General features: G+C 37.4%; 1 protein-coding gene across 2 annotated transcripts; it reads right to left on the bottom strand.

Moving 5' to 3' along the window:
* Positions 1-227: 227 nt before the first annotated feature.
* On the bottom strand, positions 228-6,555 carry LOC132053626 (heterogeneous nuclear ribonucleoprotein Q-like). 2 transcript variants are annotated; one of them, XM_059445714.1, is made up of 12 exons: positions 6,069-6,555; positions 3,805-4,361; positions 3,634-3,723; positions 3,259-3,498; positions 2,521-2,742; positions 2,147-2,444; positions 1,743-2,056; positions 1,539-1,651; positions 1,348-1,454; positions 1,169-1,245; positions 991-1,076; positions 228-787 (listed from the first exon to the last, which is right to left on the bottom strand). In XM_059445714.1, the coding sequence occupies exons 1-11, from the start codon at positions 6,346-6,348 to the stop codon at positions 996-998; spliced, it is 2,379 nt and encodes a 792-aa protein (XP_059301697.1). In that variant the 5' UTR covers positions 6,349-6,555; the 3' UTR covers positions 228-787; positions 991-995. The 2 variants fall into 2 exon arrangements, with proteins under 2 accessions (XP_059301697.1, XP_059301698.1); XM_059445715.1 differs by having other exon boundaries at positions 1,348-1,451; positions 6,069-6,554.
* Between the last annotated feature and the right edge of the window lie 11,710 nt (positions 6,556-18,265).

Here is an 18,265-nt window from a genome sequence, read left to right as displayed (position 1 = left end):
ATTGCAGGGAGCAGTTACAACAATCCAATTTCACTCTTCTCAACGATAAAAATTAGGTAATGGGTAACTTTGGCCCATGACAATCATGAATGCTTTCTTTCTCAAGCCATCAAAATACAGTCATTTTCCCTCATTTAAACCTAAATCACCCGCCATCCATTAGCAAATAGATGATAATTTGGAATGCATGTCAATGCATTGACTTAGTAAAAAAGTAGACACTTCAATAACAAAATTAAGCACTTTATTGGTGATCTTTCGAGTTCTGTGATAGTGGTGCAGCAGTAACTTTGTGACCGTAATATCAAATACAACTAGATATAAAGCGTCCATATAAAACTCCAACGGTTCCTTCATCGTAGTGTTTCCTAAGACACATGACTGGAAAATTGGTAACTTGAGCTTTTGGGGATCGTTTTCTTTCAAAATAATCATGCAGTATACTTACTCCACTTCTCCAGCAAATTCTTAAAAGAAGAAACCACTAGAAAATAGTACATGTTCAGGCACCAGAAATAAACAGATCTCTGTTTCCTCTACATGGCTCAAATTTCCTTACATCAGAAAAGGAACAGATGTCTCTTTTCCCAATTAGAATCCAAGATGCTTCGGAGCAATACCACCTCTCTAATGCTAAATTCTCTAGCCCCACATATACAAAGAGGCAACAGATAATAGATAAACTCCATCTCTTCAGAGGCATGTCCACAATCTCTTCAGAGGCATGTCAATGCATAGGGCTTCCACATTAACACATCCAACTGCAGGCTCTTTTGTCACCTCAAATCTGTACCATAAATAAGTTGGAGGGTAACCAAATGCTCCATATCTTCAAATACAGCTCTTGCAGAGAAGAAAGTAAGAAAAACCTTCCCCGCTTCATTCCACATAAGGAGGGGGGTGGGTGTTTCAAGAGAGCATATAGGACACTCAGTTCTAAGAGCATGACTGCCAAAAGAAACACATGATTGGTAATAATAAGTGACATACCTTAGTTAGTAGTAAGATCCAGAACCGCCACTTCCCATATAACTACCACCACCCACACCACGACTAGAATAAACTGAGTCGTCAACCTGAAAATTCATCAGAGAAGAGCAGGAACAACACAGTTATCATCAGATAAACACTAAAGCTTCCAACAGAAATCAACGAAGTAGAAGCATACATCACTGCCTCGAGACATGTAATCACCACCATAGCTGGATGAATACATTCCACCTACATCAGTTCCACCATAGGAGCCTGCAACCCAAAATAAAAATTAAGACAGCTTTCTCTAAACATACATGTAATAACAAATGTTAAGAGAAATAACCAGATATTCCAGTGAACAAAAGAACATACCTCCACCGTAGCCCATACCCTGACGACTGCTATACATCCCATGAGAATCTTGACCAGAAAGGGAGCTCCTGCTGCCACCATACCCAAGATTTGATCTACCAAGTCTACTTAAATGTAAATAAGGCAAGTCAACATAGTACCAATGATAGGAAAAAAGGAAGAAAACAACTTAAACAATAATTATAAGACACCTGTCACCATATGCATCTCCATATTGGGAGCCACTTCCACTGCCTAGTTCATAATCCAAACGAGCACGAGAATGCCTCACTCCTGCCTCAGCGTAGCGGGGATGAACATCATCCTGGAATGTACCGGAGACGCCAAATTAGTTCGTATCTTCTTGCGCAGATCAAGAAAGTATCTAAACGGAGTATATGGTGAAGATAACTTACCACTGCAGTGTATGGCCGTTTTGAACCAGACACAGAATCATATTCACGACCACGTCCCTCACGGTAAGATGGAGGGGGCCTTTCAAACCGTTGCCCATATCCATCATCAACATAAGCTCTCCTTGCTACAGAGTGAGTACCTCTAGGCAATTCAGGGTAACCAGAGCCACGGGAAGAATATTCATCCTTATAGGATGCACGTCTGTCAGAATGAACCCGCGAAGGATACTCAGCTATTGCTCTGCTTCTGGGAAGAGGGATTTCCTCACGCCGTCCATACTCCCTCTTGAAGCTACTCTTTGCATATGAGGGAACTGCAATTTACTCATCAGTTATATTTGACCATTTATAAAATAAGCAGAGTTAACCAGCAGATTTTAAGGAAGACGGAAATCATCCCATACCAGGTGGTCTCCGGTCATATGACCTGCTAGGTGGTGGAGCTGGTCTTCCTCTAGGAGGCAAAGCCATCACTGCCCGTCTATCTCTCAATGCTGCAGGTCGTTTGAAACCACGACCAACTACTGGAGGCACACGTGTACTAACTCTAGTCCCTCGAATAGGGCGACTATGTGGCACTATACGACCCCAAGGGGCACGGGGACCATGCATAGGCATATGCCAAGGTCGCATATCTCCGCGTCCGCCATATTTCCCTCTGCCCCTCTGAAGGGGTCTTGATAATCTGGCCCTAACTTTAACCTGAAATATACAACTTTAAGAAACCATTCACAAGAGTGGCATATATTCATAGACATTTAAAGAACATAAAATGAACCTTGTTATCTCCTTCACCCAATTCCTCATTATTAATGTTTTTAGCACATGTAACTGCAGCATCATGGGTGTCAAAGCTAACAAATCCAAAGTCCTTTCTCTTAGCTGAAGGCATATTTCTGGCAAGCTCAACTTTTTCAATCTTCCCATATTCTTTAAGAAGCTCCCGCACACGATCCTCGTCCCAGGATGCAGAAAGACCATCAATAAACACTGTTTTAACCTGAACTCAAGAGATATTCGTCATATCTTGATTTATTAAAAATAAATAAATAAATTCACCCCCAGTCATAAAACGAATTGCTACGCAGCAATTGACTCAACAAAAATTCCAAAAGTATGCAATAAAGTCATCAGAAAAGAACTAACAGGGAAAGAAGATAAGCAACCTAGCCAGATAAAATTTAATAAAAAGGGGGGGGCTAGCATTTGACATCTAGCACCCAGCCATAAATCTAATTGATTGTAGAAAGGAAAAACTAAACACACAGAGTGTCCTTATTCATTCTACTTTTTTTCGCAGCAGAAGAGACTAAAGAGCAGGATAAAAGCAAACCAGGGAGAACTATGTTCAAAAACATAATATAACTCTTAAAAGTCAATTACAAAATATCTCTGTACCTCCAAATAAGCTAAAGAGAACCCCAACAAGAGCCTCCATTTGGCAATTATCTAACTATACTTGGCCCGAGTCATAGTCCCTTTTATTACAACAAAGATATAGGTCCAGAGAGTTTACCTGTGCCATGATTTCATCCCCAGGATCAATGAATGAATCCTCAAAAGAAACCTTTGCGGGCCTATCAACTCCAAACGTAACATCTCTCTTTTGTAACCGCTTAAAAGCATCCATGGCCTCCGAACGTGAAGAGAACTCCAAGAAAGCAAATCCTCGATTCATTCCCTCATTATTAGTATCTTCCACCAACGTCAAATCCTCAATATTGTCAACACCATAATGCTTCAGCTTCTCTTTTAACTGGAGAAAAAGCAAACATCAATGACTAGTTAAGCAGCTCCTCAAAACTGAGCATCATGTCTGTTGACACTATGGATATTTTTAATTGAAACTTGGTACTGTTGTTGACAATATGGATATGCCTAGCCTACTTACAGCTTCTTTTGTCCAGGTCTTGCATATGTTACCCAAAAACAAAGTATCATTGTCTTGACTTGGAGAGACACCACACTGTTTGCCATTGACCTGGAAATTCCATTGTCAGGAAAATACCTTCTCCGAGGAATTAAAATCAATCACATGAAAACTACAGAATAAAGAAAATACCACTGGATTTTTCAGCTCAGTACAAGCTCGTTTTGCTTGTTCCACAGTGGCAAATCGCAGGAATGCAAATCCTTTATTCTTCTTTGTATGAGAATTCATCATAAGCCTCACTTCGGTAACCTCGCCAACTTTACTGAAGACCTTCCTGAGATCATCCTCAGTAGCATCCTTGTCCAAGCCACCAACAAATATTTCAATTTCCTTCCGCTTACGCCTTTCTTTAACAACTTCATGATGTTCTTCCTCCTCGGCTGCATCAACCATCTCAGCATGCTCCTCCCCAGCATGCTCATCTTCTTCATCACCCTCAATTTCCTCGTGCACATCTTCAACATCCTCTTCAACCAAATTACCCTCTTCCTCTTCACCAACATCTCCCTCTTCAGGTTCTTCCTCTATTTCATCTCCCTCTTCCTGAATATCATCATTTTCAATTCCTCTCTCATCATAATCAACTGTTCCATACTCTTCAGGGTCATATTCAGGGTCATTATCCTCCAAATCTAATCGCTCACCCTTTTCATACTGATCGACTGACTCTTTCACATCGTCCACCTCTGCCACGAAGAAAAAAAAATTAGCCTCCCAGGCCAGTAAAATAGATAAAACAGAAGGCTCTTATCCAAGTTTAACATAATTTCTTGCAAGTCCTGTAAGCTGTCAACAATATCCACCTCAACAGAGACGTAATTTTTTACTGATCATCAAAAGATGCCCATACATAGATTTAAAAAGACCTGCACGTGAAAATTCCTCAGGAGAAAGATTAAAGTTACAAGAGCAGAGTTGAACACGTGTCGGCAACTGTAATCTTTGCTTCTTCCTTCCTCGCTCCTCAGAAGTTAAAGTTACAAGATTTGGCAGAGCTGAACACGTGCCAGCAACTGTAATCTTTCCTTCTTCCATCCTCCCTTATTGAAGAATAAGCTACCCTTTCATCTGTTCCAGTTCCCAACAAATGTCTTTCACACGAAGGTGGTCTTGGGACCAACTTGTGAACACCTCAACACAACTCATATGCCTAACTATCCTTTCAGAGACGCCTGACCTTTTATATTTTTCTTTTAATTGAAGCTTGAAACCGCATATACACACATATATTTTCATTAATCGAAGGTTAGCAGGCCATAAGATTTAAGTGATGCTCAAAGCTCCCCCTTACCAACCAAGACCTTATTAACACTATCCTCTCATAATCACTTTTTTCTCTTGAGATAATTTTTTTATTTAGTTCTTTTGTTTCTATTTAGACCCATAAGTCTGTTTTGACACTGCTCTTAATTAAGCTAAATAACCCAGATTATTACAATTTACATAGCAATTGTCAATAGTTATAAGCATAAAGACAGCTGAACAAGCAGATCTTATTAATTCAAGAAAGTTCTAAAATTTCATTCTTGCAATAATATTTACTATATAGCTATATTAACAATGAACAAGACCCATAAAGTTTCTATTTTTTTCTTATCACTACTCTTATTAAGGTAGAAGAACCCAACCTGTTAAAATTAACATACAAAGCAGCAACAGCAATGAACATAAACAAAACTAGCTAAACAAGCAGAACTATACAAAGTATTAATTCAAGAAAATTTTAAAAATACCAATTCCATAAAATCTACCATTAACAACGATATGACCCATAATTTTTTTTCTTTTTCCTACTGTGATGTCCAGGCTAGCTTGCGCGCACCTCACTAATTACAGGGGATACCTGCCACCTCCCACCCCACCAATAACAGGTACCAAGGAACTCTGTGCACCAAGGCTATGATAGATGGGAAGTATCAACAAGTGTTTTTTCTCTTCTTTCTTATCATTACTCTTATTAAGCTAGAAGAACCCAACTTATTAAAATCGATATACAAAGCAGCAACAATTATAAACATAACCAAAACCAGCTAAATAAGCAGAACTATATAAAGTACTAATTCAAGAAAACTCTTAAAATTCCAACAACAACAAACCCAGTGTAACCCCACAAGTGGGGCCTAGGGAGGGTCGTGTGTACGCAGACCTCCTCGAGGTAGAGAGGCTGTTTCTGAAAGAAATTCGGCTCAAGTGCAGCAAATCAAAGTAGTTATGAAAAATAAAATACGGCAGTGAAGAAAACATGGCAACTAAAAAGGAAAGCAGTACAGAGCACTCAAAAACAGAAAAAAGAAGCAGCAACAGTTATGAACATAAACAAGCACAACTATACAACAAAGTATTAATTCAATAAAATTCATAAAAATACTAGTTGTTGCAAAATCAATACTTACTCTTGTCATCTTTCTTATTCAACGCAGTTTCAGCCCGTTCCTCGGGTTCCGGTTCCTTCAATTTCACCGTTTTCTCATCAATTTTCTCCTCTGCCACTTTCACTTCTTGTTTAATCTCCACAGCCTTATCCTTATTATTATCCTCTTCTTTCTCCTCTTCTTTCATTGTTTCCTCTAATTTTACTGCTTTTGCCTGAGATTTTGGTGTACCACGAGCAGTACGGCCACCTCTTTTGGATCCAGATCCTGTTGGTGTCTTTCTCACTGCTTTTGGAGGCATAATTGATTGATTCCAAAGAACAAAACTTGAAGATCTTACGTGAATAAAAATAACAGGTATAAATTAGTACTACTCTGTTTTTTTGTTTTTCTGTTTGGGAAAACCCTAGTTTTTGCTTTATTGGTTGGGATGGGATTAGGCTTGGAGCGAAGGTAATGCTATAAACGCCGCGTAAGATAACACTAGGGTATACCCGCTTCGCTTCTAAGTAACCCATTTTGGCCATCAAAGAAACAAAAATAAAGGGGGAAAAGCAACCAAAAAAAAAAAAATTAATAATAATAATAATAATTCCATAATATACAATCCAAAGATAAAATATTACATGAGGCCGACACTTTTCTAACAAAAAAAAAAAAAAAAAAAAATTGGAACCAAACTAGGCTTCACGCACAAAATCTGTGCGTGAAAGACCAACCGTAACTTTGAGTTTAGTTGTCCACGCATTTAACTGTATGAAAAGGGGGTATTTTTTTTTCTTTTCTTTTTTTAACTTATCAAAATCAAGTTTTTTCCATACTTTGGAAAAGATTACCATGTTTCAAAAAACCTCGAAATATCAATATTTTATATAGAACTTAATATATTTTTTTGCATACAATAACGTCGGTTCATTACATCAAGTATACCTAAACGTTTGGATCGTCGTTTTAGGGGTTGTAAAGTGCCCCGAAAAAAGTTTTGTTTGCTTGAAAACTTATCATCTTTGTTCTTTGGAAATCAAACTCAAAATTAAGCTTTTCTCCGTACTTTGACCGAAGATTAGTCACGTTTCAAAACACCGGAATATAAATATTTTATATCGAACTTAATATTTTTTTTAGCGTAAAATAATGTCGGTTCATTACATCAAGTATACATATATGTTTGGATCGTCGCTTTAGGGGTTGTAAAGTGTCTCGAAATAAGTTTGGAAACCTGTTATCTTTAAGTTTTTTTTCATACTTTGACCGAAGATTAATCACGTTTCAAAACGTTGGAATATAAATATTTTATACAGAACTTAATATTTTTTTTAGCGTATAATAATATCGGCTCATTACATCAAGTATACATATGCCTCTTCACTCACGTAAATAAAAAATAAGAACCGGAGCATAGGTAGAAAACTAGTTGTAAATTGTTGAAACTTTAAATGGTCATAACTTTGCGCTCGGATGTTCGATTTACGCGATTTTTTTTTTTGATTCAGGGTATTTTTTCGAGATCTATGCGGACAAATTGTCGCAAAGCGGTTTGGCCGAGCCGATTTTCCAAAAAAGCCTGTTATCCCATTCAATTTGAATTTTACCCCAAATTTGTGCAAAAATTTCATTCTTCTCTAGTAAAAATCTAATGATAAACAATCTATTTCGAGATGCTAATCCAGTGGTAATGATGTTTTGAATGTCAATTTCGAGGTTCGAAATTCAATTTATGAAAACGAGTTAAATAGCATTAGTGAACATTATAAAAAATAAAAAGTGTCTACTTTGTTGCATTCACCAATTTGGCTTGGTGGTTTAGGCTCTCTTTTTTACTTTTTTTTTATGCCAACAACATGGGATCAAACCTTGGTGGGAGCATTGAATGAAATATATTATACCTTGGTTAAACCTCTCGTATTGGATGAATTATTTTTTAATATAATATTTTTATTTCAAAACACTTAAATCAAAATCCTATAAAATATGACACTTAGATCTAAAGATGACAAGTTTCCAAGCAAACAAAACTTACTTCGGGGCACTTTACAACCCCTAAAATGACGATCCAAATGTTTAGATATACTTGATGTAATGAGCCGACGTTATTGTAATTGATATTCGGAGTTTTGAAACATGACTAATCTTTGCTCAAAGTATGAAAAAAACGTGATTTTTGATAGCTTAAAAAAAAGAAAAAGAAAAAAAAGTACCCCCTTTCACGCACAGAATCTATGCGTGAAAGGACCAAACTCAAAAAGTTACAGTTTGGTCCTTTCACGTGAAGCCTAGTTTGGTTTTTTTTTTTTTTTTTTAAAGGGTTAGTTTGGTTCCAAATTATTTTTTTTTTGGGTTACAAAAGTGTCGGGTTCATATTACATCCACGAAGCCATATTTTATATTTACATTCACATAGTCAACCTTCTTTTTGACAATAATGTTTATACACATGATATACAGTGTTATACACTTACTGCGGACAATGTATAAACCTTGTATAAAAGTGTATCATAATGTATAAAAGGGTCATTTCGGGTAATATTAGAAATATGGGCCATTGCGGATAAATATTTTCTCTAAATAGATATAGAGTGTTATTTTCCCTAAAAAAAAATACCCTCAAATTTTTTCGGAAATTTTAACTATACGCTTAGGGGCCGTTTAGTAGTTGCTTAGAGTTATGCACATATTAGTAATATATGGACTAGTTATGATGCAATCTATGTATTATTTTACGTAGGGTTTAATTATTTATGTATTAGTTATTCCACATTTTGCTCTGCATAAAATAATGGGATAATTTCAGACCTCCCTTCAGATTTGGCCATATCACACTCACCTCCCTTGTGGTTTACGATATTACAATTACCTCCCTTATTTTGATTTATTTGTAACAATTCTTTTTATATCTTTTTATTATTGTAAAAAAGTTATAACCAGACTATTTAGCCCTTACTAATGTGTTCCTTGTTTAATTCATTTTTGTAAACATCTTTTTTTGCAGATTTAGTGCGTGGATCAATCCCCGCTACTGTAAATATATATATGTCTTGATAAAAAAATCTCAGCTACTTTATAAAACATTAATAAATTAACAAACTAAAATGTTCACAAAAGACCTTTCCTCTTCTGCTTCGAATTTCTATTACTGAGTTTTGACTATGCAAAAGCCTAAGAGACCCGCTTCCACATTTTTGAAGCACAACTCCTATTCTTCTTACTAATTGGTTTAAAGGCAATAATTAAGCAAAAGATAAGATCTGAACCCAAACAAACCTGAACCCAAACAATCTGATGTTTTTAATTATAAATTCTGGATGTTTAAGCTCACTAGCATAAATGAGAATTTAGTTTTTTTAATCATCCTTGATTGAAAAAATGACGTAATTTTCTGAAATTTTAGAAGAAATATAGATTTGATTTCATTTAGTTTTTTGGGTAATGGAGAGGAATTATTAGTCAAGATGGACGATTACAAAAATGAATTAAACAAAGAATACATTAGTAAGGGCAAAATTGTCCGGTTATAACTTTTTTATATTAATAAAATGATATTAAAAGAATTGTTACAAATAAATCAAAATAAGGGAGGTTAGCGTAATATCGTAAACCACAAGGGAGGTGAGTGTGATAAGGCCAAACCCGAGGGGAGGTCTCCGAAATTATCCCTAAAATAATACATAGATTTCATCATAACTTATACATGTATTAGTTATGAAGATTTCTAAATTACAAACCAAACACTGTACTACTTTTATACATGAATAACTCACCTCTTAACTAGCTACGAAACATAGTATGAATAATTTACTCCTAACCAACTACCAAATGACCCCTTATTATTTTTATGACCCTCTTAGCTATTTTAAAGTTGAATTATTACCTTTTTAAACGTTAATGTGACAAGGAAAATGTATTTCACTTTCTCATATGGAGTTAAACGCCAAAGAAAAGTTTAAAAAATTATTTTTATAATTTTTTTATTAAATATGTATTTTTTAACTTTTCTATTTTATCTTCTTTTGTTTTGTTTTTTTATCTTTTCTTTTCTCATCACCCACCTACGTGTACACCTTCCAGACACCATCACTGAATCACCATGTCCTGAGTCCGCGACTTTTGTAGTGCAAAAAAAACAAAAAACAAAAAAAAGTTAAACCAAAATAGCACTTCAAAAAAAAAAAAAACTAGTGTGAAAGGACCAAACTGTAAAGTTAAAAGTTTGGTCCTTTCACGCATGAAATTCGTGCGTGAAAGAGGGAAACATAAGCTGCCCCTTCTCCTTCCCCACCACGGTCCCCCTAGTTTGAAAAAAAAAATTCCACCCGCCATTAAAGGCGATTTCTGTGGTCCCCCAAGCCTTTAAAATGTCGTTTTCGTGTTGTTTTTCAACCCGAAAGTTAATACTCTTGGTATATTGAAGTGTAGGAACAAGTTTCTAAGGTTGAATTTCGGAATAGAGCGGCGTAGAACTCATTTCAAAAACTCAAAAAAAATAAAATATCAATCTATGTATTTCACTATGAATTTTCTATTACATTGTTAAATATATTATTACCCTTAGCATAATTGTTGTGTAATTGTTGCGGATTTCCAAGAAGAAAAGATTTTACGCATTTTTTTTTTGCGGTATTGGGGGCTGTTTGGACTGCCCCGTTTTTTTTTTTTTTTTGTTTATTTGTTGTTAATTTGTTAATTATTTGTTAATTGTTTATTTAGTATTTGTTAATTGTTAGATTAGCGACTTAAGTATTTGTTAATTGTTAGATTAGCTATTTCAATTGTTAGACTAGCTAATTATTTATTTAGTTTTTGTTAAGCCAATTGTTTATTTGTTAATAATTTGTTAATTGTTTGATTAGTTAGTTAATTGTTTATTTATTAAATATATGATAGTAATTTGTTAATTGTTTGATTAGTTAGTTAATTGTTTATTTATTAATTGTTTGCTAGCTAATTGTTAATTATTTGACTTATTAATTATTAATCTTTATATTTTAGGATTAAAAACCCATAATTTAGGATTGAAAACCCGTAGTTTAGGATTGGGTATCGTTGAGTATCACGCGCCCGACCGCGTGTTACGGCAGTTTGGGTATGTACAGAATATACCCGCGGCTACAGATTGGGAGCACGACCACTGTGTGAGGGACGAGCGTTCGGGCGTCACTGATGCATGGCGGCTCCATATGCAGCAACAGGTCCAGAGTTGGGATGCGAGGATGACGAGCCTAGCGGTGGTCGGACATGACACTCCGATCCATGTGTACATGGAGTGGTACATACAGATCATTCGCATCATTATTGGAAACCCCACTAGGCGTCGTTCAGATGGCCTAGGATATGTAGCTCTCGAAGGAGCGTATGAGGCGCTGGTAAGTTTTATTAGTCTTAAACTTAATCCATCGTCTTATGCACTACTTTACAAATATATTCAATTGTTAATATTTGCAAACATATGCAGGTTGCGACACGTTCGGCGATCTTATAGAGCACTGCCCGTACGGAGGCCCCCGAGACAGCGGAGTATGCAACAAAGATGATTGAGCTTGCCGAGACTGGTATGCTACAGGCACATTGATACGATTCTACCTAGGAAACTCTAAAAACTGAAAGAACAAGAAAAATGGAAAATAGAGAGGGAGAAGATTAGGAATGGGAGAAAGGTAGATGGATAGATACTTGACCCAAGAGCAAGAAATCTATGGACAAGAAAGGTTATATTAAACCCTAACCCTTCCAATCGGATTTGCAAACCCCAGAACCTAGGCAATTCGAATCAACAAACGACTCAAATGAATCCACAAATGAGCAACATTGAATTCGATAGAAATAAACTGTTCGCTTTGCAACTAAGAATTACATTTAGATTTATGCAACCAAACAAACTATATTAAACTAAAGCTATCAACTACAATCTCTCATAAGAGTTTTATCAATCATCAAAGTCTAAAGATGAAAATAACCTAAGTCTAATATTTATACTAAGAGGCTTAAGAGCTAGGCTAGTTATTACAAGAATGCCATTAATGAGGCAAGGGCCTTGTTTGGGTAGTTGGATGTTGGGCAATGAAATCCGAAAAGGCTCCTCTTGCACATATAGCTATCATCCAATCCTCAAGCTTGAAATTGTGACCATTTGCATCTATGGCCCTTCTTTTGCACGTCTAGCCACATTTGCATTTTTGCCCCTTTGCGACTCTAGCCACTTTGAGTGTTGGCCTTATTTCTTATAGCTTCTTCTTTCATTCCTCTCCAAGCTACTTTCCATACTTCATAGGCCCTTTTATGGGGCTTGTATGCCTCTCCATGGGTCTCCAATGCTCCTTTGGTCATTCTCCTGCTTGAATGGATTAGAGTCCCATGCCTTGGTCTTCAATGTGAGCCTTCAAGTGAAGTGTGCCTAGTAGGGTCATATCATCCTCCCCTTCTTGAAAAAGATTCGTCCTCGAATCCGAACCTTGCAAAAGCCAAAGGAAGATGGAAGACAACATACTCCTCAAGGATTGAGGGTTAGCACACATAATAATAACCACATAATCATGCCAAGGATGAACAAATTTGTGGTACAACCACACATCAATAGTAATCATGCATAGAGAGTGCATACATGGGATTTCAACAAGGTGATTTCCCCAAAATTCAAGAAATAAGGGTAATATGAAGGAACTAATGCTATTAGAATAGGGAACAAAGGATGCCACATTGGCCCCCAAAGAGATAAAGCACATTAATTCCTCACTTCCCAAGAAAGTTCTACCTTCATTTTGACTAAGTGTAAGATGTAAAGTAAGGTCATTCCACCCTAGAGTCCAACTCTCTACACTAGTCTTCTTAAACAATGGTTTCACTACTAAGACATAACAAGAGGACACTACACCAGGGTCATAAACAAAGATATTCCTCAAGTCATGGTCTACACATCCAACTTGCAAACCCATCATAAACTTAAGCAACAACATGCAAAGGGTTTCACGAGCAAAGAGGTCATAAGGAAAGGTATCACATAAGATATTGTTAGCAATTTGTAGCCAAGTTTTACCCTCCTTTTCAAGATAATCCATTTTAGCAATCAAGTCAAATTCCCTCAAGAGGAGGTTTTTCTCACCAAGAAATGGATCATCATACCATAGTGGTTCTTTAGTGACTTTGTGATTCCAAAGAATGGATTCATTTTCAACATCACAAAACACAAGGTCTTGCATTCCATACTCATCCACTATATCACTATCAAGTAAATTACCATCCTTGAAGAGAGTAGGTCCAATCACAAATCACATCCAAAATAAGCAAGTTCACTCTCAAAAGGATCAATATCAACACAAGTGCTACCACTAGATGGACACAATTTACTCTTGCAAGAAGAGCCAATATAGTCATCAAAAGGGTTAACAAGTGTGTAAGCACTTTTCACCAAGACATGATCAATTAACAAAGGGTCACTAATTCCCACACAAGGCAAAACTTTACCTCTACTCAATCGTTCATCAAACACAAAGTGATCCACATTTGCTAACGTAGTAGGGGTTAGCTTTGTTACCTCTTTTGTCAAGACATCACCTTTGTCAATTTGGTCAAGTTTCTTGTATTGGCCTTCCTCTTTGGAAGAGGGTAGCACTACTTCACCCTCCAAAGGAACTTGGAAACTCGGGTCCACGTCCTCTTTGGGGTAATTATCCACATAAGTACCTATAAAAGGAACAAGACAACTAGAAGAAATAGAAAGGTTAGAGGAGTTAGCTTGACTTGCTCCAAGTCCTTCTCTTCACCACACCTTCTCTCTCCTCCTAACATTCCTCTAGCGATCATACACTTCTTACTCTTCTCTTGGGCCGAACCTTGTCCTCCTTGAGCAACCAAGGTCTCCTTTTCACTCACAACCATTTCCTCCCTTTTCATCTTTTCACGTAGCTCTTTCTTGACTCTATAGTCTTCACGCACTTCATGGGGAGTCAATGGAGCAAGGACGTACTTTTTACCTTTGAGCACAAAAGAATACTTGTTGGTCCGCCCACTATGTTGAGCATCCACATCAAATTGCCAAGGTCTTCCAAGCAAGATATGGCATGCTTGCTTTGGCACCACATTACATAAAATTTCATCCTCATATCTTCCAATGCTCAATTTGATACTCGCATGCTTAGTCACCCGCATTTCTCCACTTTCATTGAACCATTGAAGCTTATAAGGGCTAGGGTGTTTTCTTGTGAGGAATTGCATACTTTCAACCAAAAATTGGCTAACTGTATCAGTGCAACTCCCACCATCAATGATCAAGGAACAAACCTTGTCCAAAATCTTACTGTCACGACCCGACTAGGGCCATGACGGGTACCTGGGGCTAACCACCGAGCACCACTCATTCTATTACTCATCCTGCGTTTATTCATATTTCTCATGCTCGTAATTAAAAGAAAACTATTTTCATTTGAAATTTATTCACTTTATATACATAAGCCCTTCTGCTATCAAAATAATATATATATATATATATATATATATATATATATATATATATATATATCATTCATACTACAGAACCGAGACCATATCACCCACACTACGTATCTACGAGCCTCTACTAGAGTACTAGACATATGGACGGGACAGGACCCCGTCGTGCCCAAAATATATATATACCAAAAGAATAATCAATGGCACCTCCGGACAACGAGAGCTCTCAAGTCGCCTAATAGCTCCTACAAGTCCGGATCACCTCCCCGCCACCAGGGCATGAACACAAATATTCAAAGAAAACGGACGCCGCACGAACATTGTACCGAGTATGTAAGGCATAAACAATAATAATACGTCATGGAAATAAGAAAGCATCAAATACGAGCAATCAGAATCGATCGTCAATTATAAAAGAAATAATGACGCCGCTTACTTCATAATCATCATCATATCATGTATGCATATATGTATGTTCGCCCGACCATATAGGTACGGTGTGATAATCATTAGCTCGCGTCTGTGCCTCCCGCGTCCGGGTACCATCTCATGCCGCCCACTACAGTGTCTGCCCATGCCATCTAGACATGGTGTATTCGCTGCCCGCCTTAGCGGTGTCTGCCCGGCCATATAGGCCTGGTGTAATATCATCATCATATACTCATCATAATGCATGCATAGAAACTCAAAGACAACCATACTTTATCGGGGTGACATAAGGTCGTGAGCCCCCGATTTCATTATGGAGCATTTATAAGCATTCTGCCTCACCTTGAAGGAATTAGCATATAAGGTGAGTGTATATAATAGACAACTTCAATGGATTATAGATAACATCATTAGCTTTGTAGCAACATCATATCATGGACTCTATAATCTTTAGACTTAAGCTCATCATTATCATTATCGTGCTCATAATATATCTCTTATCTCATATGGCTATTCATGAACATAAACTCTTAGTTTTTTTTCGGAATGTAGGAAATTCTTGAAGAAGGAGGAAAATCATGCCATAAGACTCATGCCTTAGAAAGAAAGGACTAGCCTCACATACCTCTTTCGTTTAACTATTCTATCGCTTGCTCGTCCTCCTTTGATACTCGCGTTTCTACCTTCAAGAAAGTTCGTATTAACATTAGCTAATCGATTACATGAACGTGCTTACTAAAGCTAGAGAAAATTGGGCAGCATTTCCTTTGTTTATACAACTTTCCTCCATATTCCATATCAAATCCCAAACATCCTTAACATCATCCACAATATTGTAAGCAACAATCATCATTTATCTACATTATCCACATTTCACAATTTCACTTCAATTCCTCCATAATCATGGTCATAGTTCACTATTATGTTCTCTCACGTATAATGCTTATCTCATGTTCTAAATGTCATTCATAACATACTTACAATCATAACATATCATTTATCATGATTCAGTCCAAGCTATTACTCAACAATGACACTATTCTTACATCCATGACCTATTTCCTATTTCCTTTTACAATCCAAGTGTTTCAACTTTCCAACACCTCAAACAACATGGAAATACCATAAAACTCACCTTATATAATGGAAGAATAAGCCTTGAGTGGAAATACTCTTCTTGCACCAAAACCCTAGTTCACTTCCCTTGAAATTTCTTGACTTGGATGAACTTTGATGTGTTTCATACACTTGGTTTTGTTGGTTTGATGAAGTTGATCATCAATTTCCCTTAGTTTCTTATGGATGAAGAGTGGAGAGAGTTCTAGAGTGTTCTAGAGAGAAGGAGTGTGAAAATGAAATGAATTAATGAACTTGGGTCCTCTTTTTAATAACTTCAAATCTGATCCGTTAGGAAATTATACGGACACTTATACAGTCCGTATAAACTTATATGGTCCGTATAAGTGACCGTGAAATCACCTCATCAACATTTCAATTCTGTGACCATTATACGGCACATTATACGGTCCGTATAATTTTATACGGTCCGTATAATTTTATACGGTCCGTATAAGTGACCGTATAATCCCACCAGTGAGGGACCTTCACTGTGATGATTTTGCGGACCATTATACGGACCGTATAACATTATACGGACCGTATAATCGTCCGTATAGCCCATCTTTTCTCTGATCTTGATCTTGTCACTTTGTTTGATCTCCAATCCTTATAGAACCTTCTTAACACTTGTTTAGCACTTCATTAAAAATTTAAGGGACGTTATAACTCTTCTCCAAAACATCGTTAAGTCATCATTAATTCGATTCTCGTAAATCTTGCCCGACACACCACATATACCTTACTTTCCTTAGCAACTTTTGTCTTCTACTTCAAATGTCTTTGAAGTCTCATTTAGAATCATCGAATGTTACTTCTTACTTATCAAAACATCGTATACCTCGTGCCCTTCGTTAGTCTATTCACTGTATGTTAACAGGAAAATTTCCAAGGTGTAACACTTACACCTAGCATGAAAGAGATTTTCCCTTTGATATACTTCTTCTCAAACTAAGGCCCTCATGGCTCTCCTTATGACAATGGCATGGTTCAATTTTTCTTCATACCTTATTTCAACCTCGTCATCCGAATCAGCCTCACACTCACAACCTTCTCCTTTCTCATCATCACCAACCCCGCCCTCATTGTCATCATCGGTTCGATACCCATCCCTCAATATGGTGATAGTCCTCCGGTTGGGACACTCACTTGCAATATGTCCTCTACCTTGGCATTTGAAACATTGAATGGTAGATGGACGACGAAAATTAGGTTTAGCATTGTTACTTCCTTTGGCTTGGTCTTCTCCTCTAGCTTTGTAGTCAAGCTTAACTTAAGGAGTGGGAGTAGTGATCTTGGGCTTCTCCTAAGTGGACGTCTTCCACTTCTCTTTCCCTTGGTTCCAAGTTGAAGATGATTTGCTTTTGTCTTTGTAAGACCTCTCTTCTTTTAGATCCGCTTCAACCTTGGATGCATCATGGAATGCCTCTTCTAGACTATTATAAGTCTTGAGCCTCATGGGTCTAGAAATGTCGCGGTTCAAATAGGCTACGAACCTTATAATGGTGCACTCCTCTTGTTCTTCTAGCTTGGCTTTCATCCGCAAGTCCTCAAACTCATCAAAGTACTCTTCCGCGCTTTTTGACCTTTGTTTCAATAAGTACACCCTTTTGATTGCATCTTAACGATATGTGGGTGGAAGCCACCTTGTTTCCATGAGCTCAATCAAGTCGTTCCAAGTCGGAAGATCATAGATATGTTGTTGAGCCCTTTGTATCTTCTTAGATTCCCACCAAGTAGAAGCGTACCCCTCAAATTGAGTGAGGGCATACTTTGTCTTTGAGTCCTCGGACACATTGTTGGTGAGGAAGATGCGCTCACTTTGTAGCTTCCACTCAAGGAACTCTTCCGTATTGCTACCTCCTTGGAAAGTAGGGAGGTTGACCTTGATTGTGTTCAAAGTCCGGTCATTGTCTTGCCATCTCCCTCGGTCTTCATACCCTTGAGCCCTTCCTTGGTCGACATGACCTTGGAACCTAGCGTCATGGCCTAGAAATCTCTCAAAGCCTCCTCTTCCTCCCCTTCCCCAGTTATTCATCCCTCCACGCCTTCCTCCTTGTCAGTTCTCATCCCACCACCTATCTTGTGGATAATCATCATACTCCTCTTCATTCATGGGGTATTAGTATTGGCGTTGGTATTGGTTTTGGTTAAGAAAGGGATCTTGTATTTGAGTTTGGGGTGGAGCTCAGCGTCAGTTGTAAGATTTCGAGGGATTGCCTCATTCAGGTTGT

Source organism: Lycium ferocissimum, chromosome 4 (genome assembly GCF_029784015.1).
Source record: "Lycium ferocissimum isolate CSIRO_LF1 chromosome 4, AGI_CSIRO_Lferr_CH_V1, whole genome shotgun sequence".
NCBI classification, from domain to species: Eukaryota; Viridiplantae; Streptophyta; class Magnoliopsida; order Solanales; family Solanaceae; genus Lycium; species Lycium ferocissimum.
Note: the sequence above shows the minus strand (reverse complement) of the source record. Positions and strands in the feature narration are given on the sequence as shown.

Excerpts from the sequence above, each read along its gene's own strand:
- LOC132053626 (XM_059445714.1), bottom strand. The coding sequence starts at position 6,348 with ATGCCTCCAAAAGCAGTGAGAAAGACACCAACAGGATCTGGATCCAAA. Across the intron at positions 2,445-2,520 it reads TGGGTGAAGGAGATAACAAG|GTTAAAGTTAGGGCCAGATT; the intron begins GTTCATTTTATG and ends TGTATATTTCAG. Across the intron at positions 1,652-1,742 it reads AACGGCCATACACTGCAGTG|GATGATGTTCATCCCCGCTA; the intron begins GTAAGTTATCTT and ends GGTACATTCCAG.